This window comes from Equus przewalskii, chromosome 5 (assembly GCF_037783145.1).
Source record: "Equus przewalskii isolate Varuska chromosome 5, EquPr2, whole genome shotgun sequence".
NCBI classification, from domain to species: Eukaryota; Metazoa; Chordata; class Mammalia; order Perissodactyla; family Equidae; genus Equus; species Equus przewalskii.
In genome coordinates, this window is record NC_091835.1 from 62,085,582 (window position 1) to 62,110,203 (window position 24,622).

Consider the following 24,622-nt stretch of genomic DNA (forward strand, 5'->3'; position numbering starts at 1 on the left):
CTCGTTAGACCCGGGCCCCGGAGGCGGGCCCAGAGGCGGGCGCTTTTGCTGACGTCTTTGCGCGCGCCGGAAGTGCCTGCCTGACAGAGCGGCGACGAGGGGACGACTGCGTTTGCGGGATCTCCCGGCGGCCCAGAGTCGGTGAGCGCGTTTTAGCTTTCCAGGAGGAGAACGGGGACAGGCGCGAGGGCTGCGACACCCGGGGGAGCGGGCGTGCGGGCGGGCGTTTTCCGTGGCGGGACCTGGAGGCTTCCGCTGCATTTGAATCGTGCAACAATTCTGCCCCTGCGGTTGAGGGTGGATAGACGCAGTGGAGTTTGGAATAAAGGAAACTATTGAGTCTGAGATACAGGTTTCGCTTCTCTTTAGCGACTTAATATGCAAAAAGAGGACTAAACTAGGGAATTTCAATGACCCGAGATCAGTTAGGAAGTCAGTAAATTTACTGAATGTTTTCGACGTACCCAGTTCGGTATTAGGCACTTTGAGAGCTACAAAAAAGTGAAAGCAGGCCTTTTTCTGGCGGATGTCTCAGTCTAGTTGGGGAGACAAGGTCAATCTGAGGAGACTTGGATTCACAGAACGACTCATCTTGGTATTGGTATGGACAGATGTTGAACTTCTTGGCACCTTTTTCCTTCCTGTAAATCTATAATGGGCACACACTGCTTTTTCTCTAAGAGGCTGTAAACAGGCCTATCATTCCTACAGAAAAATCAGAAAATAATGCAAGGTAGTTTATACTTAACTTCTACCCACCAGCACACACAGACCAGGCCTCTAACCACTCCCTGGGAGCCTGCGTGCCAGCAGCCTGAAACCCAGAGCCTCTCCCGGAGCCTGCACAATCAATCCAGACTGAAGCCGATGTCTTCTAGAGAGACGGACGTGCAATCCAGCCAGGGCGCAGCTGCATTTTGAGAGGCCTGAATGCCTCCGCGTACACCAGGGGACCGCTGGGACTAATTCTCTTGGCAAACTTGTGGCCAGCCAAAACTGCCATGCTTCACATCCCAGTTATCCTTGGTTACCGCCCAAGATGTAAGCCCCTTTGGTCTTCTATGCTACACCCTTGTCGCCATGCTGCTCTGTGCTTCGTCTCCCTGGATTTGGGCTATCACTGTTTCTCCCTCCTTTTCTTCCACATTTCACCTCTCAACACAACAGCTGTGCTCTCTGAAACCTCCATTCCCCACTTAACAAACTCTTTTACATATTCAACTTCTTTACGGTAATTCCCCTTCATCTCTTAACGCTAACTAATACTTGGCTTTTTCCTCCAGCCCTTTCTCTGACACCTGCATTTAAGGTTGGGTCATGGCTCTCGCGGTACTGAATTGATTTCACTTCCTCAAAAATACTTTTTTCTCCCCTCAGGGTCTTTGCAAAGTTTCTTTTCTCTGCAGCATTTGATGTCTCTGAGTCCTCCTCTACCTCTTTCTGGATAATTCCTGCACCTGCTAAAGATCTCAGTTTAGCTGTCACTTTCTCTGAGGGGTATTCCCTCATTTCCCAGAGACAGAGTTAGGTATCCTTGCTGTGTGCTATGAAGTGCCCTCTACTTCCCTCATCATGGCACTTGTCACATGTATCCTAATTGCTTATCTCTGCCTTTCCTACTAAAGTAGCTAAGCAGGAGGAAGTGCGTTTGTCTTGTAATCCCAGTGCCTAATGGGCAGTTAGGTAGATCTTCAGTGATTGCAATTGCTGCAGGTACAGCTCAGAAGTCAGGCAGTTGACATGTCATCTCCTGACTTTAAAATGAAAGAACTTTTTGAAAGGAGTCAGCTGCTACTCAGCTACAGCTGATCGCGGCCGGGTGAGGAGATGATTCCAGTGTGGCCAGAGCATCCAGTTTTTTCAAGAAAAGTTGGAAATACAGTTTTTTAAAGTGATATCTCTCAGTTTTTAACTGTTTTCAGTGGGATAAAATTTTATTTTAAAAAAAACAAAACTGGACCAAACACAAGATACATGTGGCCAGTTTGGAATTTGTTGTAAGTGTCGTAGGGTTCAAGAATGGGTTTTGTGGAGAAGGCTAGATCTTGAGTTGGGCCTTGGTGGAGGGTTAGAAGTTGAATGAAAGAATGGAAAGAGGTATTCCAGTTTGGGAAATGAGTCCAACAACTCCAGGGTACTGTGTGTTACTTTGTGGCACAGTGAGGCGGGTGGCATGAATGATCCTTTTGGAGCGAACACGTGGTTAGGTGAGATAATAGAAGGGGGCACATGGAGAGCAGAGAAGTTTGGATTTGTTACAGTTAATTAATAAGAAACTATTTGGATTCTTAGGAGCCTTCAGATATGAATGATGTATCAGCAGTGTTAATTTAGTATCCTTTTTTAAGGCTATAACCTCCATCCAGATGTGAAGTGAGATTGAGATTTGTAAATATTATACCTAGGCAAACATCTGATATTTTTGTCCACTTGTGTAATTTGTTACTTGATCACTTATACAGTGAACATTCAAGAATCTCCTGCTACGTATTATTAAAGAAAAATTCAACCAAGTGAATTTAAAGACCTAATTGGCTTTATTTAGTGATTCATGAATAGGGCAGCATCCCATCTAGCAAGAAGAAAGGAACTCCAAGGAGTTGTCCAAAAGGAAGGTTTTTATAGGCGAAAAGAGATTGGGACAAAGAAGTTAAAAGAGTGGATTATTTCAGGTAAGGTCACTTTCTCTTTGGGGAAGGCAGGGGGTCTTATCAGCCACGTTACCTCACTAGTTTTGATCAGGAAATTCCAGACTGATTGGTTCAAAATTTCACTCGTGGGAGAGGCTGAATTTGCAGTTAGGTTAGGCATTAAGTCTTGGTGGGGCTTAGGTTAGGTATTAAGTCTTGGGGCGGGGGTGGGTGGGTGCTTAGGATAAGTGACTCCATTTTTGAGCCTGCTCTTTCTTTCTTTCTTTCTTTTGGTGAGGAAGATTGGCTCTGAGCTAACATCCATCCCAGTCTTCCTCTATTTTGGGATGCCACCACGCCATGGCTTGATGAGCAGTGTGTAGGTCTGTGCCTGGGATCTGAACCCACAAAGCCTGGGCCACTGAAGCGGAGTGCACAAACTTCACCAGTACGCCATGGGGCTGGCCCCAGAGCCTGTTGTTTCTTTTTTAACAGTATTTAATACAGTATAGTGGGTCTTATGTAAAAAGTATCCTTGAACCAGCACTGATAGCCTAGTGGTTAAAGTTTGGCACACTCCACTTCATCAACCTAGGTTTGGTTCCTGGGCATGGAACCACACCACTTGTCTGTCAGTAGCCATGCTGTGGTGGTGGCTCACATAGAAGAACTAGGAAGACTTAACTAGAATATACGACTATGTACTGGGGCTTTGGGGAGGGGAAAAAAGAGAGAGAGAGGAAGATTGGCAACAGATGTTAGCTCAGGGCAAATCTTTCCCAGAAAAAAAAAAAAGAAATTAGGGAAATCTTAAAGAAAAACTATCCTTAAAACGTTGAAAAGTCAAGTAACTTGTGAAACTAGTAGAGAACGCAGTACTTTAAAGTACTAAGTTACATGGTTCATAATGAAGCAGTCAGTGGTCTCCTTTCCTCTGGTCTCTTTCTTCTTTAATCCATTTTGTATACTGCCAGGTTTATCTTCTGGAGTGACATTTTTTCCCTCACCTTATTTCTAGGCTTAAAAGCCTGCAGTGAGCTCCTCCTCTGGTTTTTTGCTTTGTTGTACCATTTAATGCCCTTGAATTTGTTCTCTCCGTCCTTGCCTGTTTCCTTTGTGAAGCATTGTGCGATGATGGAAAGGGCTTGGGCTTTAAAGTCATGCAGGCCTGAGTCTGATTCCCAGGCTCCGTTTGCCTCTGTGCTTTGAGCTTTTCAGAGCCTCCATATTTTATCTGGAGTGGGAGAGGTAATATCTCCTTCAGGGAAGGAAATGAAAGCTTGTTGAATACCGTTGCAGGCTTATTTCCCACTCCTTTGCAATGCAGATCTTCTCTTTTGCTCAGTTCCATCCTTCTCGTGTATACATATATAGTTTTCATTCTTTATTTTTATTTTATTCTCTTTTTTTTTTGAGGAAGAGTAGCCCTGAGCTAACTGCTGCCAATCCTCCTCTTTTTGCTGAGGAAGCCTGGCCCTGAGCTTACGTCCATGCCCATCTTCCTCTACTTCATATGTGGGACGCCTACCACAGACTGGTGTGCCAAGCGGTACCATGTCCACAGCCGGGATCCGAACTGGCGAACCCTCGGCTGCCCAGAGGTGGAATGTGCAACTTAACCACTGCACCACTGGGCCGGCCCCATTCATGTATGTTTTTTCTTCTCTAATTCTTTTCCCTTCTTTTAGATTCTACTGTTCACTACTCATCCACATTTGAGCAATCTCTCAAGTTTCTATTTAAATTTTCTTGGCTTCCTTTCTTTTTTTTTTTTTGAGGAAGATTAGCCCTGAGTTAACATCTGCTGCCAATTCTCCTCTTTTTGCTCAGGAAGACAAGCTAACATCCATGCCCATCTTCCTCTACTTTATGTGTGGGATGCCTACAACAGCATGGCTTACCCAGTGGTGCCGTGTTGGGCCCCCAGGATCCGAACCTGTGAACCCTGGGCCGCCGAAGCGGAACATGCAAACTTAACCCCTTTAACCCCTGCACCAGCAGGCCAGTCCCTTGTTGGCTTTCTTAACTGTTGTTGCCTGCATTTATCTCTTCCTGAGCACTGAACAGTGGTTAATTCTAGGAGACACTTTGCTCTATTTTGACCATTTTAATTGGCATCAGTGTTAGGTTTTTTTTTTCACAGACCTTAACTAATTATGTTCTAGAATTCATTTTTAATTTAGTTGTCTAGAATTTTAGACACTTTCCAATAGAAATAGTATTATGTAGTTTCTAGATTCAGGTCAGTCCTTAAAAGCTTCTTGTTTCAATTTAGGATGTCAGGAGTATGTTTACCTTGCTTTAGATCAGTGGATCTCATCCTGAGATGAGTTTCAGATTTTAAAAAAGTGTCGGGGTCCCATTCCAGGCCAATTATACAGGGATTTCAGAGGATAGGGCCTAGGCTTTGATATTTTTTAAAAGCTCTTTGGGTGATTCTAATGTGCAGCCACGGTTGAGAATCACTGCTTTAGGTAGTAGAGAAAGGATTCTCGTTGGTAAACTTTTGCTCAAAAATCAAGTGGCAGTAGTGTCATAAGTAGTGTGACAGGAGCCATAATCTAATAGTGCTCATTGAAAGTTTTCTGAATAATTGAAAGGTACAAACTAATATTTAGATTCCCCAGAATGGTGCATGTGGCGATTGTATGAATAACATGTTTATTTATTTGGCCAATATAAGTGCCTTTACTCTGCTAAGCAACAAGAGTAAGAGAGGTACATAGTCATTGCCTCTGCAGTGGTGTTTAGTTTGGGAGGGAAAAGAGGAAGAAAAGTAAATTGAATATGGGGTTATATAGTACTATTACAGCAAGGTGCTTTAAGAGGCCCAAAGAAGGAACAACTTTATTCTTTCTGGAGAATATCAGAAAAGCTGACATTTGAGCTGAATCCTGAAGGAAGAGTAGATGGTGAAGGCAGATAAGTAGAAGAAAGATATTCTAGGCAGAAGAAAAGCATGCTAGGGTGTGGTGGTGAGAAATAGTGGCACACTTGCAGAACAGTAAGTAGTTTGACATATATGGAGGTTCTGGAGACTGTTGGGGAAGTGGTAGGAGGTGAAGCTGCAAAGGTAGGAGCAAGGTCATAAGTAAGCCTTTTTCTTTAGGATGTGGGGAACCACTGAGATTTTTAAATCAGGTGTCTTATCAGAATGAACACTGGCTACAGTTTGCAGGGTGGGGAGAAGCAGGGAGATCAGTGTTTTATTGTGGGGGAATCCACTGGCTAGATTAAGAGCATCTGAACAGAGACATTGGCAGCAGGGATAGGAAAGTGTAGATACATGTGCTTTATATATTGAGGTGATAGAAATAGCTGGATTTAGTGAATACTAGGTAGATATGAAAAGTTTTGGGTTTTGCATGACTCTGGTTTCTGGTTTGTGCCTTTGGGTAGCTGGTGGTGTCATTGACCAAAATGAGGAAGACAGGAGAAGAAGCAGATTTCTGAGAAGTTTGAAGAACTGTTTTGACATGTTGAGTTGGAGGTGTCTGTGAGACATCCTCTTGAAAGGAGTCAGGATAGCAGTGGAGATGTGGGAATCATTTATCTAGAGGGAGCATATTTCCAGGATTAATTAACTCACTCCATGAATATTGAGAATATAAGTTGTGCACATTGTTCTAGGCGCTTAATAATATTAATCTACAAACAACATAGAAATTCCTGCATTCGTATAGTTCATATTTCTAGCAGTGAGGGACCAATAATATGCATCAAATGTAAATTATATAGTCTCTTAGGTGATTAGTGCTATGAAGAAAATAGCAAGATTAGGGAGATCTGGTAGATAGGTGACATTAAGAGGCCATTAAGAAGGTGACATTGAAGGGTGAAGAAGTTAACCATGCAGATAGATACCTGGAGAAAAGCATTCTAGGTGGGGAATTGCCAGTGCCATGACCTATTGCTCATCTAGGGTATGAGGTCAGATGTGACCTTTCTATTCAATAACCGTGGTTGGCTATCAAAATAGTTATTGAAAGAATGTAAAGAGTGAAAGGAATGAGTTTGAGAAGGAGGGAAAGCTATTTATCACAGTGTGCAGAGTTACTCTGTAGCCTAAGCTGTTCCTATAACCGGTTTGGATAAAATGAATGATCTTTCTTTCTCACCTTGCCTGTGGATTCAGAGTGTGAGTGGTTTGACGGAAGGATATTGCCTGTGACTTTGTTTTCTCAATTTGCAGGCTGTTCTCACTGAGTATTCAAGTCCTCCCTGTAGCCTCTTAGCTCTCAATTGGGGTTACCAGAACAGTGGTTGGGTACCCTAATGGAGTGCTCTATGAAAGCCTTATTTCTTTCTGGAATTGAATATACCATGATGGTATATTAAACAAACTCTCTTTATTGAATATGGCATAAGAGAATGAGATTTTTATACTTTAAAAGTAGTTATTAGCAAACTTCTAAATGAGGCTTACATTCTTCACGCTGAATCCTAATTCAATTAGGATTCTCTGCCTAATTGTGATTTTCCAGTCTTCTTCTTCAGTTTTCATATTCTGTTGGATCTGAGAACTTTACTGGAGTTCTTCTGAGATTCCACTGATGGGAGGAGATGATGATGCCTGAAAGTAACATAATCATTTCACTGTGAATCAGAGCACCTTTGTTTAAATTTAGCTGATTGGCTTCTGGTTGTGGGATGGGTCAATTTCCTAAATTGGGATAATGTCATAAACAACATGTGCTGCTAATCAAAAAGTTGTTGTACTCATCAGCTATTTTAAAATCCTTTGAAAATTACAAGGTGCTATTTGAATTTAAGGTGATATTGGAATAGTCTCTTCCCTAGTTGCCCTAGAGTACCTTCATTATCATCTCATCCTCCTCTAATACCTTTGCCCTTTTCTGTTGTCTTAATTCAAGTTCCAGCTTAAGACCCATCTTCTTTACAGCCCAATATTCTTTCTTTTCTTTTATACTTTATCATTAATCTGTCTTTGATTTTGTTTTCCTAACAGTACAAGGTTGCATATGGAATCTTCTATTTATTTTCTTGCCTTCCCCAATTATATAGGTTTCTTAAGGATGAAAGAAGTTTAATAATTGGACATGGGCCTCACCAGTGCTATTTGACTTTTTGGGGTGTTTTGTACTAATGGGTGCTAATTATTTTGCTACATCAAACTCTATTTAATTTTACCATTATATTATGTTCTTTTATATTCTTTATTCTGAAAATATATAGTAATTTACATAACAATAAAGCATTATATTCTGATATGCTGTTTTCTAAAAGCAATATAGGTATAGTGAGAGTACATTTAAAAACTACCTGCAGATTCTGTAAAGATAGTAATATTTTAGTATACTCACCAGTAAGATATAACTTAAAAAAATGAAATAATTGATTATAGGTGATTACTTTATAGCCTGTCTGTATTTAATCACCATATTATAGACATGTAAGCAATTTATTATTATTTGTAAACTAATTTTATTAAATTATTCAGATACGTACGGTAATTAAAATTTTTAATTAAGATCGTTAAAAATTGTCAGCTTTTTGAAGTAAAGAGAATTTATTTACTTTATTTACTAAACATTTCTACTTGAAACTGATTTCTGTAGCTCCCTGTAAGATGAATACTCTATTGGGGCATCCTCAGGTATGGAGTCAAATATACAAAACAGTTACAGGATTAACTGTAGGAGTTGAAATTGTGGTAACAGTAGTGCAGTGTCTAGCTGTTTCATGGATGCTGTTTGTTTCTAGTAGAAATTAAGTTCTATATACAGATTGATGCCTTGCAGAAGTGATTGTTACATTCAACAAATTCACTTGGGGGTTTGATGCCGGCTAAATTCACATTTCTTTTAAAAAATTTTTTATTGTGGTAAAATATACGTAAAATTTACCATTTTAACCGTTTTTAATTGTGCAACTCAGTGGTATTAAGTACATCACATTGTTGTGCAACCATCACCACCATCCAACACTTTTCATCTTCCCAAACTTAAACCAGACAACTTTTAAATGATAACTCTCTATCAGATAAATTTACTTTTATTTAGATTTTTTTTTCTGCTTCCATTTCTTGAGGCATCTCTGGATTTTAGCTCTTTGATTCATTTGTTCATAGTTAGCTCTTCCAGAAAAGAATTTAGTTGGTCTCTTGTCTCTTGATGATGTATATTCTAGACAATCCTCTTTTGAATTCCTACATGGTTATATTTCTGTTTTTTGCCTCGTTCTAGTTGCTTTGTTTCCAGTTGCTAGGTTTTCATCCAAGTTATATACTTTTACTTTTTTGCTGCCTTTTTTTTTTAGCTTCTATAAATTGTGGATTGAATAATTAAAGTAGAAGTACTTTGAGGTAATTGCAATAAAATTCTGTCATTTGTCTTCCAAACTATCAGGCTGAAAAAGGCAACTAGATCAGGAGTGACCTCTAAATTTAAGACTATGCACACAGTCTCATTTCTGCACTCAGCAAGTAAGACACTTCACAAGGTCTCTGTGCAGCAATTAGGTGAGCCTGATCTTTCTAGTGGAGTCACTCCTTTATCCTTTGCATTTCATGTGAAGTGGTAGGTAGAACCATAGGCTTGAGTAGATTTAGATTCACTTTTTTTTTTTTTGAAGGTAAGAACATTTCATAGATTTACAGTTTTCATCATGAACCACACATTGCCCGTTTTTTTGTTTGTTTGTTTCCTGTTACTTAAGCTTGTTCAGTGTACTTTATTTTGGGGGAAAGTCATTAAAAAGTTCTCCATCAAATTTTTACTTAGTAAGTTTAGTATTCTTTGATGAGTTGATGATTGTTGCCTTGATTTTGGGATTACTTTTAAACATGGGACCATTTATTACCAATATTAAAACTATAAAGATTTCCAGACTAAGGATGGCAGGTTTTTTTTTTTTAATATGTGAGATCTTTTAAAGCCAGTTTTCTTAATATTCTAGATTAAAATGACTTTAAACATCTAGTGCAGTCTCTTTAGAGATAAGGATAAGAGAAATGCCTTGCCCAGCTCTCAACTGGTAAAATTAGGACTAGAATTCTCATAATTTTGTTGTTTTTATGAAACTTGGGTGGCCTCTGGTGGTCAAAATAATATCTTCTATTTTCAGTGGTGTGTTTGAAGGGAGTTTGGCTTATTAATACCCATAATTTTTTATTTTGAGAGTTTTATTTATACAAATAATGAAGGTTTAATTATCTTTTTCCTTTGGTTGGTTTATACAGACACAAATCCTTATGTCTGTATTTTTCCCCCTCTCCCACAGGAGATTGTTGAAAACTTTATATTTGATTCCTGAAAGGACTCAAGTAAGTAGTATAGTAGTTATTCTTACATTTTTTTTGTGAGAAGCCATTAAATTTCAATATTTTAGTGTTATATCTAGTTAAGAAACTATAAAGTATTTCTATAGAGCGCTTGTAATTTTTCTCATTAATTACAAAATCTTATTTTTGCTTATGTTCTACTTTAGTTTATTAATTTATAGTCATAATTTTTGCTATCACTTGACACGTTATGCTTATTGAATGATTTTCAGGACCTTTAAAAACAGTTAATTATTTTTATAATAGATAATAGGATGTATAAAACATTATGTAGTGACAGTACTCACCCTCTGTACCCCAACCTTCCAGTGTGCTCCCCAGAGGTGGGCACTGGTACACGCTCTTGCTTATATTTCCAGTCTGTGCATATGCATATATACTCATATCTTGCCTTTTTTCCGAAAGTGGCAGCATATTCTACATATTAATCTGCCCTTTACTCTTTTTTACTTAGCAATGTATCTTGTCAATCTTTCTGTATTGTTATGTATGGCTTTACTCTTTTGAAATGGTTTGGGTAATATTTCTCTAGATGAATGTACATGCTTTATTTAATCTGTACCCTCCTGATGGGCATTATAGGTAGCTTTCAGTCTTTCCTCTGCACATGTACAAGTATACATAGAAGAAGAATTACCAGGTTAAAGCATATGTGCATTTAACATTTTTAATAGATGTTGCCAAATTGTTCCCAGTCTGTACCAAATTATACTTCCTTCATTAATGTATGAGAGTTGCTGTACTTACTCTCATCAAAGCAGTTTGATTTTTGCAGAGCTTTGGGTGGAAATTAGTACTCCATTATACTATTTTTTTCTTTTTTGCTCAGGAAGATTATCTCTGAGCTAACATCTGTTGCCAATCTTCGTCTTTTTTTTGCTTGGGGAACATTAGCCCTGAACTAACATCTGTGCCAGTCTTCCTCATTTTATACATGGGTTGCCACCACAGCATGGCTGATGAGTGGTGTAGATCTGTGCCTGGGATCCAAATGCGCAAACTGAGGCCACTGAAGTGGAGCGTGCTAAACTTAACCACTAGGGCACGGGGCTGGCCCTGCTCTTTTTGTATGTGAGTTGCTGCCACAGCCTGGCCACTGGGAGCTGAACCTGGGCCACTGAAGCAGAGTGTGCTGAACTCAACCACTAGGCCACTGGGGCTGGCCCACTTTTAGTTTTTATCTTCTTTATTTTGAAGAAAGTTCAGCATCTTTTCAAAAGATTGAGCCACTGTATTTCTTTTTTTGTGAACTGTCTTCATATTATATGTCCATTTGTCTTTGGAGTTGTTCATTTTCTCCTGTGATTTGATTTCTATTTGTTGCTGTTACTATCTCTCTGTACTGTATCTTAAGTAGGATAAAAATCGAACTCATTCTTTAGACTGAAACCTTTGGTTCCTTTGGTAAAGGTGGAAGAGAGGAATAACGTTGATAATTTCTTTTCCTTTCAAGCTTCCATCAGTTCTTGTACCTAAAAGACTGGTTACTTTGAAATAACATTGTTAATGATGTCTAATGGAAGACTTAGAATTCACGTTGATTTATGCATAACATTAAAAGCTAATTTGTAACTTAAAGAAGTTATGGTTTCTCTAGGCATCTTTGGTTAGTTAGTTCATTTTATTGGATCTTTTTGTATTAGAAAATATTGTAGGCTTGTTTTTACAGAGAAAATTAAGAGTGTTTGTACTATGATATGTCAAAAAATATTGCTCTTTTCTTCCAGCCTTTGCATTTTCTTTAGCCTAAACTGACCTAAACTGTTAGTATTCTGTACTGCCAAAATGGGATGTCCATCCCCTTTTTCCCTTTTCAGTATTGCATCATGAAGAGCTGCCAGAAATCTTTTGATGTATACCTTCTCTGAAATGTTTTTCTTCTTCACAATATGTGGACTATGCATCTGGACTTGTGACCCTATTTTCTATGTACTAAAAGGCCCTAACTTAGTACCTGTCCCCTTTTCACTTCTTGCTCGTGATCATCCGCCTAAACTTCAGGATGGTTCACAATTCTTGGCTCAGAACCTGCTCCGTGATTACTTCACTCTCTTCTGGTTCTGCCCTGTTACCCATTTGTCATCTACTCCAGGGGTTGTTAGGCTCCTGCCTGTGGGCTGCCTGCTTGTTTCTAAAGAAAATTTTATTGGAACATGGCCACACCTGTACATTTATATATATTACCTATGGCAGCTTTTATTTATAATAGCAGAATTGAGTAGTTGTGACAAAGACCTGTGACCTGAGGACCAAAAATATTTGTCTGGTTCTTTACAAAAAAGTTTACCAACCTCTGATCTGCTGTACCACCATTTCATATAAATGACCTTTAGGCTGTTTCCTGCACCCTATTCTCATCTTCTCTCCTGTTTGCCTTGCTTACCTTGTCTTCTGTCCATTCACAGACCTATTTTCATCTGGAGTCTAATACACTGCATTAGCCCCCTACCCAGAACACGTTGGCTCTCAGTCAAAGTAGGAAGCCTCTCTCTACATCCCAAATATGAAAAATGCTGACAGAACTTTTAATTTCAAATTTTATGAGAGTGTCTTTACATTAAAATAAATCTATAGCTTTATAAACAAAATCAAGAGTGGTTTGTTTCAGCTGGTTTGTTGTTGAGTGTGTTTTTATAGGATTGTTGAACACTTTTTTCGGTTAAAACCACTTCATTGAACATATATAGAGAAGATATAAGCTCTAAGAATGTAGAAAAGCAAAAAAGTAATATTATACAAATCATCTACCAGGAATAGGAGTAACATTGCTTATCAGCCTTTTCACCTATTCATTAAAATGAATATTTTCTAATTTTTACTATATGAGAATGAAGAAATATTTGTGGTCCTATGGCCCTTCCTTCCACAATTGAGGGGAAAAAGCTCTCTGAAGCTTTAAATAGCCTTGGAAATAGAAGGAAGGTGGGGCTTTCTACTATATATTTTTTAAAAGAAAATTTCAAAATTGTTTGGAAGAACTGCTTTAATCATTCTTTTTTCCTTTTGGTTGCTTATGTTTTTTTCCTTAAGTATCTGGAAAATCTTTGTGTTGGAAAGTAATCATTTACTCCTTTGTTATCTTCTCTATTACTTCCTAATAACATAAAAACCCTAATTCTTTGGTTTCTTTTTTATTCTTTAGTGGCTTACAGAAGAAATGAAATGTGGTCTGAGGGACGGTATGACTATGACAGACTTCCAAGAGAACGCGTACCTCCTCGAAGTCACCCCAGTGTAAGTTGCTCCTACATGTAGGATAATTCAAAACCTAGTGTCTAAGTGAATTTGGTACTCCAAAGCTAGGCCTCTTAAAATCTTCAAGTATCAAAAATTTGCCAGTCTAGTTTGAAATATAGATAGATGAAGCATGTCTTTTAAAAGTTAAAAGTTTGAAAATAAAAGGCAACATTTTATTTATGTAGAAAATCTGTATTTTATATTTCTTCCTTAAATTTCTAAAATGGAGGGTTTATATTGAATTTAATTTGTAAAGAAAACTTGAAGTTTGACAAAGGTCAGACCATCATTTAACAAAGAAGTATTTGAGCACATGCTCTTACTATTGACTGTTACCTGTTTTTCTGTATTCCTAAAAATGTTTGCAAGTTGGATCTGTGAAATTCTAAGGGGCAGCTCGGGGCAGGCGGGCGGCTTCTGGTATTCTGTCCTACTGCTTGTCTCTTTGTTGCTTTGGGAAGTGGCAATTTTGAACCAGGTTCTCTTCTCAAGGAGCTTGCTGTTTTGCTTATTTTTGTATTCCCAGCACTATATCTAGTACCTGGCACATAGGAGGAGCTCAGTGGTTAATGAAAATCCTCTATAGAGACCCAAGGGAGGGTTTGGGGAAGGTCAAGAAGTCATCAGTCTTGACCTTTTACACAGGCCCATTCTAAGCACCAGGGGATGGGGCTTGTGGTGATGGTATGTGGATATATTATGGATTTATTATACACCATCAGAGGTCACAGATATTTGTTTATATGTTAGTTGTTTTTTACTTATATATCATAACTAAATCCTACAGCCCATTTAGATGGGTGGTGTCATCTTCAGGGTTGTCATTTGACTTTGGTTACAGCTTAGGTTGGGGTTGATCTAAAATGATTTAAGATGGAAAAAATGAAGAGGCCTACCATATTTCAGAATGAGCAGACTTAATTATTACTATATGTCATTTCTTTCCAGGTTAATTTATAGCCTTTATGTTCTACTCAAAATCTCAATTTTTAAATTTTTTTCAACTTGATAAAATTATTTTATAGTTTACCTAGAACAACAAACAAGTGATATAATAAACATGATGTGGGACTAATACAGGGATGGGAAAAGGGATGACTTTTTAAAAAAAATTTATTTTTAGGACCCTCACCTGCCCAAGGATATATCTCATTAGGAATTTGTATTTCAAAAATGCTTAAAATAATTTCCTGTGTGGTTATCCCACCAACTGGATATATAGTTAGGTTTCTGTTATTTTGTTTTCAGTTTTGGGGGATTACCTTTTTTTTTTGTTTTCTGATTAAGTTTTTCTTTCTTTTAATGTAACGTATTTATGTGGCTCCAATTATAATATAAGGTATTTTCGGAAAGGAGATAACTTACTTTAAATGGTAATTTATTATAATATACATTTGACTAGTACCTGCTTACTGTAAGTGAGGAATTTTATATATGAACTTCCTAATCTTCAAAACAATTCTCAGTGTTGAATGGTATAACATTTATAGAACTCAATAGAATATTTTAGAAGCCATAAAGTGTAGGCAGGGATTTATATAGAGAAATATAATTTTAGACATCAGTGGGAAATACTCATGATGAAATCATGGAAAAAGTTATGATATAAGACCTTCATCACACCGTTCTGCAGTATGTGTGCATGCTGTGTTACATCATAGCAGAGACTGCAGTGGAAGTTGGTTTAAAGAACTGTTAGGATTGGAAGTAGAGAGACCTGCCAGGAGGCTATGGCTAGGCAAGCTGGGGAAGAAGGAGTGCTAAGATGGGGATACTCAGTTATATTAGTGTCATAAAGATAAATAAGAAGGACCCTCCAGACCTCTAGTTAGGTCATTGTTTGTGTGAGAATGGATTTGAGAAAGTTCATATCTAATAGCCTTCGTTTTTCTCTGAAGTAACAGGTGGCAGGATCATCTATTGACAGTTGAGGAGGTGGAGGGAGACTTGAGGCCCGCACTGAAGTTTTGGAGTAGCCACTTAGGTGTCTCCTGACCAGAGACATTTAAAAAGACTTACTAGAGGCCAGTAAGTCTGTGCACTGTAAATTTTAAGAGGGCACCAGTCTGCAGGATTGTGTGCTTTATTACCTAAGTAGCCCAGTTTAGGAGTGGAGAAAGCAAGTTGTTGTGTTGACTTAAGATTGCAAGATGAATGGTGGACCAGGGAGATAACGATATTGAAGGTTCTGACCAGAGAATTATTGAGGTAATGTATTATGTGATGTGGACTGATTTAAGAAAGGGCGTAAGGCTGTGAGAGGGACAATGGACTGAAAGAAGTGAGGGATTGAGGGACAAGAAAGGCCTAGTGAGATTGAAGACCAGGGTATAGCAGAAAGATAGGCAATTAGTATTTTGGTGGGTAGAGTTTCCAAGACGGAACAGTTCTGAGTGATTAAAGTCCAGTGTATGGTGGTGGGAATAGAGGATGGGTGAAGGTCATGGGAATTGACATCAAAAAAACTTTGAGGCTAGATTTTTGGATCAGTGATTTCGATTAGAGGCTCTCACTCTTCGCTGTACGTTAAAATCACCTAGAGAGCTCTTAAATACCAATGTATGTGCCTCATCTCAGATAATTAAGTCGTAATCTCTGTGGGTAGGATCTAGACATCAGTGTTGTTTAAAAATTCATCAGGTGATTCTTATATGCAGAGTTACGAAATAGGATTGTAGATGAACACTGAAGTCACTGATGAGACAGGTGTTGAGGTGAGGATGACAGGTGATGAAAATGCTCAATGAATGAGGATATTGTAGTAAAATCTAAATAAACTCAAACATTTTCATTTTATACCATTTGTGTGTGTGTAAATGTGAAAGAGAGGCTCTTTTCCTTTTTAAAATAATTTTATCAGCAGTAAGCAGATAGAGAATATTTTATATCACAATTGCCATTAAAATCAGCCTAGATGTACTCAACTGTCTCTGTCTAAAGGTAAACCTTACTTCCTTAAGGTCTCTGGCTACTTGGTTCCTCCTAGAGGAGGAGGAGCCTGGGTTGCTTTTTTCCTTTTGAGAGCACAGAATATCCCCAGACCTTGTACAGGTTCATTCCTTTCCTTTTTCTTCTTTTAATTCCATTACGTTGGTTTCTCTGTCCCCCCACTCAGCCTCTCCTAGTTTATAAATCCTTCTGTGTTCCCACATCCCCCCTCCACAAGACTCAGATACGTTTTTTCTGGTGAACTTGGCCTTATTTTGGTTAGTAATTTAAAACCTTCCCTTCCCCTTAATATATTATGTTCCTTTAATGGCTCTTGGACATTATCCTTTTGCCTTCTATGTTCCCACCTACGTTGTAGTTAAATGAAGCATAGGTTCTTAACCTTTTGTGCCCTTTTAACCTTTAGTGGTTTGGTGAAGTCTGTGGATCCCTTCTCAGAATAGCATTTTTTTAATTAAAGATTGGCCTTAAGCTAACATCTGTTGCCAATCTGCTGTTTTTTTTTTTTCTTCTTCTCCCCAAAGTCCCCCAGTACATAATTGTAGATTCTAGTTGTGAGTGCCTCTGGTTGTGCTATGTGGGACACCACCTCAGCATAGCCTGACGAGCTATGCCATGTCCACGCCCAGGTTCAGAAGCAGTGAAACCCTGGGCTGCTGAAGCGGAGCATGCAAACTTAACCACTTGGCCACGGGGCTGGCCACCAGAAAAGCATTTTTAAAACTGTAAAATACACAGAATTAAAGGAGACTACTTATATTTGAATATAATTATCAAACTATTAAAAGCCAAATTTGTGCTGTAGTAATATATACTACTTTAGTATAGTAGGTCATTAAATATCAAGAGCTAGTGGGGGCTTTTATTGCTATATTTTCAAAGTAGTGATGAGTGTGAGTGATATTTTGAGATATTTGAGGCAGCTGTGACATGATATAAAACTATCTATGATTTCTGTTAGTGATGAAGCCACAGATACCGCTATTGCTATTGTGGTGTTTGTTGCCTACATTTAGGTAAAAAAGTAATTTTATGTTCACCTCAGATTTTATGGACCCACTGAATCCTTGGATTAAACTGTTTGATAAGTGACACTAGAACTAGAAATGTAAATCAGTAAACTTGTCGTTTCTGACTTTGGATCTAATAAAAATATAACTTATTAAAAGTTTTAAAATATTTGCTTACAAAGCAGAGATCACCTGATGTTATTTAAAAAATTGTATTGGTATATCATATTGATATATACAAGAATGTTCACAAGCAGCATTATTCATAAGAGCTCCATACTGGCAACAATCTGAATATCCAACAGTAGAGTGGATAAGTTAATTGTGCAGTTACATAGCAATGAGAATGAATGGACAGCTGCCAAATGCAGCAACTATGAACCTCACAAACACAGTACTGAAAGAAAGAAGCAAGGCACAAGAGTATATACTGTATGCTTCCCTTTATATTAAATTTCAAAAGAGACATGAGTAGCCAGGAAAGTGGTTACTTTTGGGAGACAGGTAGTCACTGGGAGAGAGCACAGGAAGGCTTTTGCCAAGCTGGGAATGTTCAGTTTCTTGATCTGGGTGGTAATTACACAGTGTGATTAACTTGTCAGAATTTATCCAGGAGTACGTTTATGACTTGTACACTTTTTTGTATGTGTGTCGTACCTCAATAAAAACTTGATTTAAAGTTTTGAAAAGGTACAATCTTTTTTCCTAAATATGAAACTTTAATTAATCCTTTAAAAAGTGAGAACCCACTAACATTAATTCTTGGGATAGAGAAAGACAGTGTTTTATTTTTTATCTTTGGATTCTGTTTTCTAATAGAAAAGCAATTTTATTGCATTTCTCTTTTTTTCTTACTTCTCCCTTTGCCCCATTCATTCCCAATTCAGATACATAAGAAATGTATTGGAGGAAGTATTGAATATGACATAAAGTATGACATGAAAGGGGACCTTGAGAAGGTCCCTGCTACACTAGTATGACCTCATTACTAGAAGGAGCTATTTTGTGAGCTTCTAGCTTTGATAAACCTGGGAAGGCAATTGGACATGTATCTTGGTGCTGATATTATGTTATACTGAATTTGAGTATTGAGAAACTTCTCTTCAATGTACAACTCGACACATTTACCAGACATTATTTTAGCACTTTTAAAATCACTTCTGTATCAGTAAGAAGTTACTTTTATAAGGTGCTTTTACATAGATTTTTGTTTGGTCTTAAACTTGAGTAGATAGGAGACTAAAGCCCAAAGAGGTACACTCCAGAGAGTCTGCATGTAAGCATACACGTGTATTCCTCTACTGGGGGGAAATTGGTTATCACAGAATATCTACGTTTATATTCTAGATGTCTATAAGGCCCTTATTTTTAAAAGCATGCTTTCTACTATTTAGCTTGTAATTTCTGTGGGCTTATCTGATTTCTTAGCCTTTATCAAGTTTTGTGACAGAAAGGCTTTTAGATACCGATAAAATTCCAGTTGTGTGAGGCCATCTTGTTAACTTGATGGAGGACAGGTAGCTAATATGGAACATTTAAATGAAGTTGCGACATAAAATGTCCATTTTTCATTGGCTTATTGTAAAATGGGGGGCAAGTTTCAGTTTCAGAGTTTTTAGAGGTTCTGCTAGGCTCAAAACACTAGCCGTGTATATTCTGGGTACTGTAGTACAACTGGGGCTGAAGCCGTCCTATCTGCTTCTCTCTGCCTTCTTTTTCTATTCCTTTAACAAATACATATTAAGTAAAGATTTTCTAATCTTGGTTGCAGTGAGAATTGTAAAGATTGAGGATAGTGATGTCAAGAGCCGCAACATTGTATTTTTTAAAAATTTTTCTATCACATTCAGTTAAATGAGTTATGTAATTAGGTTTTATAATTAAGTAGTTATATAACAATATATATATTTCCTTGGGATAGTTGAGTGTTTCTACAATTCTTGTCATTGGTTGGAGTGTTTAGCCAATCGAAAATAAATTCTTGGGGCTGGCCCTGTGGCCAAGTGGTTAAGTTCGCGCACTCCACTTCGGCGGCCCAGGGTTCCGCCAGTTTGAATCCTGGGCACAGACATGGCGCTGCTCATCAAGCCATGCTGAGGTGGCATCCCAAATGCCACCACTAGAAGGACTCACAACTAAAAATATGCAACTATGTACAGGGGGGACTTTGGGGAGAAAAAGAAAAAAAATAATAAATAAATTCTTTAGGGAATTTAGAACATGACTTATTTTAATTTCTGAGGCCTTGTAGGAAATATATGGGACAGATATCTGTTCCATATATTCTCAAATATAAATGTACCCAATTTATCCAAAGAACATGAAAACATAAATGCATAAAGATACATGTACCCCTATGTTCATTGCAGCATTACTCACAATAGCCAAGACTTGGAAGCAGCCTAGGTACCCATCAAGGGGTGAAAGGATAAAGAAGATGTGGTATATATACACAATGGAATACTACTCAGCCATAAAAAAGCAATGAAATCCAGCCATTTGTGACAACATGGATGGATCTTGAGTGTGTTATGCTAAGCAAAATAAGTCAGAGGGACAAAGTCAAATACTGTGTGATCTCACTCGTAAGTAGACGATAACAACAACAGCAAACAATCGCAGAGAGACAAAGATTGCATTCGTGGTTACCAGAGGGGAAGGGGGGAGGGAAGAGGGTGAAAGGGGTAATCAGGCACCTGTGTGTGGTGATGGAGTGTAAGTAGTCTTTGGGTGGTGAACAGGATGTGTAATCTACACAGAAATTGAAATATATTATGATGTACACCTGAAATTTATATAATGTTATAAACCAATGTTACTGCAATAAAAAGGAAAAAAAAGGAAAAAATAGATAAATGTATCCAAAATATAATCCAGAAATCTTTCTTTTATCCAACTTGAAATAGTCAAGTCTAATTAATTTAGCAATTCAATTACATACATATTCCATATTATATTGTTTAAAATGTATTAATGTGGAAATATTCCTTTTCTTCCCACCCTTATTTCATGAAACACTTTTATTTAAAATGTTCACATGCGTATTTTAATTCCTATTCTCTTTATGCCCCACATTTTATTATTATTTTATGTAGCCACTGTTCATGTAAATTTACCCATGAAAGTACAACTTTTCCCAATATTTTATTATGAAAGTTTTCAAACATACATCAAAATCGAAAGAATTTTATAGTGAACCCCTATTTACTCACCACCTGGATTCAACTATCAATATTTTACTAAACTTGCTTTATCATATATTTATCCTTCTAACTGTCCTTTACCCATTGACTTAATCTACCTAAGTTTTTGGATATATTTCAAAGTAAACTGTGGATAACAGTGCACTCATTAGCTAAAGTGCAGTTTTTTTCCAGTGTTTTTAATGTGAAAATTACATACATGAAATGAGAATCTTCAGTGTTCCTTGGCTGAGTTTTGATTTAGTAGTGCTCCTCTGTGGAGAGCTGCCCTAGGAGGTATTATACTTTCTTGGCTGACAGAATTGCAAGAACATAACTTTCTTTTTGTTGTCACTATTTCCAGAGAGATATGATCAATTTGTGGCTACATTCTGTAACAGTATGTCCTAAATTTCTGGGGGCAGTTCCAGTTTCAAATTTTGACCCATTGTTCCCAAAAGCTGTTGAAATGACCCAGAAACATCAAAACACCAATATTTCATTGGAAATTCAGTGAGTGAATTTAAACCAATAAGTACTACAATAAAAATTCATGTCACAAAATCTGAGGGATGTAAGTGAGGAAACCTCAAACTTATGATAGCAAAAGTTTACTAGCCTGTGTAATAGAGTTTTTTAGTTAGGTGTGGTTTTGTGGTACTTTTCTAGTACAGTGCATATGATGCCACAAGTAATATAAAATTAAGACAGCCAAGCAGAATATATATTATGTATGTGGTGCTTACTGTGTGCCAAGTGCTGTTACAAGTGCTGGGAATAGAGCAGTGAATAAGACAGGTGAGGGTTCTGTGCCCATAAGCTTGCATTCAATCTGTAAGTTAATTGTGTATTTACATGTGCCATCATACTTAGTTATTTTGCTGGTAGGTTAGTGTGTTTTAGTTGTTTTTGAGTTTTGATAATGGCAAAAATTGAGTATATGAAAGTAGACAATATAATGAACTTCCCATGAAGAAATCATCCAAGCGGCAGTTATCAACTCGCGGTCAATCTGTTTTGTCTATGCCTCCACCACTTCTTCCCTCTCAGATTATTTTGAAGTAAATCCATGATACCATTTTCAAATGCAAGTAAATATTTCATTGTGTGTCTCTAAAAGATAAGGATGCTTAAGGGCAGGGGGCTTATATATTAAAATTTTTTAATTTTAAGTAAGATTTTTTTGTATTATAATGAGTGCAAAGTATATTTTAATGACAGTGGCATATAAGTGATTTTAAAGAAACATAGTATTCCTCACAATTTGTGCCCAGCTAATAATGAGACTAAACAGTGTGGAAATTTTGACACAGATTTTTATATATATTGAATCAAACAAAACCATCAGACTTGGTGCTTTTAGTTACTAAAACGAAAGCATTTCTCATAGCAGGTAGTTACATTAAATTTAAACTTATAGCAAATTAAGAAATAATTGCTGGGGCCAGCCTGGTGGCATGGTGGTTAAGTTAGAGTGCTCTGCTTCGGTGGCCCAGGGTTTGATGGTTTGGATCCCAGGTGCAGACCTATGCACTGCTTATCAAGCCATGCTGTGGCAGGCGTCCCACATATAAAATAGAGGAAGGGGCACAGATGTTAGCTCAGGGCCAATCTTCCTCAGCAAAAAGAGGAGGATTTGGGATAGATGTTAGCTCAGGGCTGATCTTCGTCAAAAGAAAAAAAAAATAATTCCTTATTTTGTAACAAAACACAATCACCATTTCAGATTTTAAAATTGCAAAACTAATTTAATATGTATCTTAATCTGATCAGGTTTTCATTAGCACAAGCAAACTGTGAACAATCCTTATTTCAGAAACTCAGAGGGCCTTGGGGTAGGAATTGTTTCACCCCTAAGATAATGACAAATATGGAAGTCTAAATTTCATAGAATTAGAACGTTTCGAAAAAGTATTTAAGTTTATATGCAAGTCTTTGCTTTCTACATCCTGCCGGAGTAGATAAATGATTAATTAAAATAGGCTTTTTATTTTGTATGAGCTACATAGACTTTTTATTTTTGGACTGATTGACCATACCAGTAACACTAACTTTGGAGGAGCAAATCTGATAGATTCTACATGTAATTTTGGAAATTCTAGTAATATCCACAGAAAATTGATATGTGGCATAATTATGCAACAGTTATATTGAATTGGTCTACTCTGATCTGTTTAATTAATAGGGATGTTGTAGATTTTTTCATAATGAACAGAAGTGGTGAAAATTTATTTCATTGAGGTAAATTGAGATTTTATGTCCAAACTCAAGATTTGAAATATCTGCATTTTAAATAATAGAAATGTTTCAATTCCATTGAGTTCTTTTTTAAAATAATTGAAAATGATCCTGTTATCTTAAAAACTTTTAAAGATATTTTTTATGTCATAATTTTTATTTCTTGTTTGTATGTAATGGTGCCATTGTTTTCTAAGATATTTCTAAAATGAAGGTTCCAAACCTATCAATACCTGAAGGCTTGTGTACTTCTGTTAGCATTTAGATAGGAAAATTACATGCTTATAGCTCTATGTATGATTTGTACAAGAATTTCAAATAGTGGTGGTATTTCCATTCAGGTCTGGCATTACAGGTAATATAAAATACTGTTTGAACTTGCTTAATAATATAAGCTTTTGAAAGAAAAATTTGGAAATCTGTGCCTCTCATCATGGATTTTATTGGAAAGAAAAAGAAACCCTTGAATGATATATCTGAATAAAATATGAACTCTCTTTGAAAACACAGTCTTGCTTTGTCAGAGACTCCTGTAGTAATCTTCATTTCCTTAAATCTTTTCATATAGCTAGGGAATTTTCTTTAAGATTAGATGCCTACATAGCAGAGATGGTATATTGTACTTATATTTGAACATTTTTCTCAAAACATGTAGAAAATGTCAATTTGATCTTCATTGCTAGATAATAGAGCTATCATTAGGAGTTTTTTCTTTGCTGATTAACGACTTTGGAATGATTTTTTTCACTTATTTGAAAACAGTTTGTAAAAACAGTTTGTTAAATATATAAATGTGATTTGAGTTTTGCTTCTTTGGAAGTTTTACCATATATATTTTACAATTCTGAAATAACTTCTAGTAATTGAGGGAGTTGAACAAAGGAAGAGGCTGCTTGGTAAAGTCATAAGCACTCTATTCATTGAAGTGTTTAGACACGCATACTCCCCCACCATCCCTCCAAATAAGCACGTGCAAACAAACATGGATATTGTGGAATGGAATTTTATGGTTGCTTGGAATTGGAGAAATCAGTGATTCTAACTGTATGAGTGACAAATTTTGAATAAGAAAATGCTGTAAATTGTAATGTTGCTAATGCCAAATTTTTTAGATGCTCAATATTTCCTTAGATTTAATGGAAATCTCCATGAAAGATAACATTTAGAAGAAAGGGTCAATAAATTCATTTGTGCACCACATTTTATGTAAACATACAGAATAAATCTTGCAATTTAATGTCTAGCATACTAAAGAAGGGAACTACTTTATGTCCCCAAGGAAAAAAAATTAGGTTGATCATTTTAGCTCTCAAATATTTATGAACTGTTGATTTTGTTTTTTCCCAGCACACTGACAAATTTCCTACCTTTTGGGAAATTTGAATAGGATATTGTAATTTAATAACTGAATAGTTGTAGTTATTAATGCAAAGAAGTAATTTAAGGAAATAGACGCTATTTTCCCTTAGACTTGCAAAAGTAGTAATCAGAATAGCAAACGTTTTTGAGCACTTCATGTGCGCTAAATGCTTTACAATGTTTTTTATTTAGTCATCACAACAATCCCAGGAGGTAGGTATTAGTCTCAGTCTCGTTTTACAGATAATGAAAGTGAGACTTAAAGTAACCAGCACTGAATCTGGGGCTTTATGTTTTGGTTTTTCATTTTGTCAAGTTAGTTAACTCATATTGATCATGTCTGTTTTATACTTTGAGAGCTTTCTAATTTCTTTCACATATATCTCGTCTGAGACTGGATAGTAAGACATACCATGAATGCTCAAGACAAGATTAATTATAGATCCGTGTTCTGTAGCTCTCTAGTTCTTACTCGTGGTAATCATTTTTGTCAGTTATTTCCCGACAGCCACTAACCTAAGACATGTGTTCTTCTCCATCTGTCCAATTTCCCAACCCCTACAGAAAATCCAGTTAGTTGCTAAATCTTTAAGACACTAACAACATATTACTTTGAAAATTAGTTGAAATTTTGTATCAGATTTTATTTTGCTTCCAAAACCGTGAAGTCAAAAGCTCTCCTCTCTCCAGTGCTGCTGGAGAAATAGCAAAATG

General features: G+C 37.0%; 1 protein-coding gene across 16 annotated transcripts in view; it reads left to right on the plus strand.

The window, feature by feature from the left end:
• Nucleotides 1–24: 24 nt before the first annotated feature.
• Nucleotides 25–24,622, plus strand: part of PPHLN1 (periphilin 1) — a 120,583-nt gene continuing 95,985 nt past the window's right edge. For 3 of the 16 annotated variants that reach the window (XM_070621070.1, XM_070621074.1, XM_070621078.1), the window contains exons 1-4: nucleotides 69–141; nucleotides 763–1,041; nucleotides 9,873–9,915; nucleotides 13,076–13,167. In XM_070621070.1, coding sequence (XP_070477171.1) covers nucleotide 9,915; nucleotides 13,076–13,167 — 93 coding nt within the window. In that variant the 5' untranslated portion in view covers nucleotides 69–141; nucleotides 763–1,041; nucleotides 9,873–9,914. Of the gene's footprint in view, nucleotides 142–762; nucleotides 1,042–9,872; nucleotides 9,916–13,075; nucleotides 13,168–24,622 lie in introns of all 16 variants that reach the window. The other 13 variants (XM_070621068.1, XM_070621072.1, XM_070621075.1 and 10 more) reach the window with 9 other exon arrangements.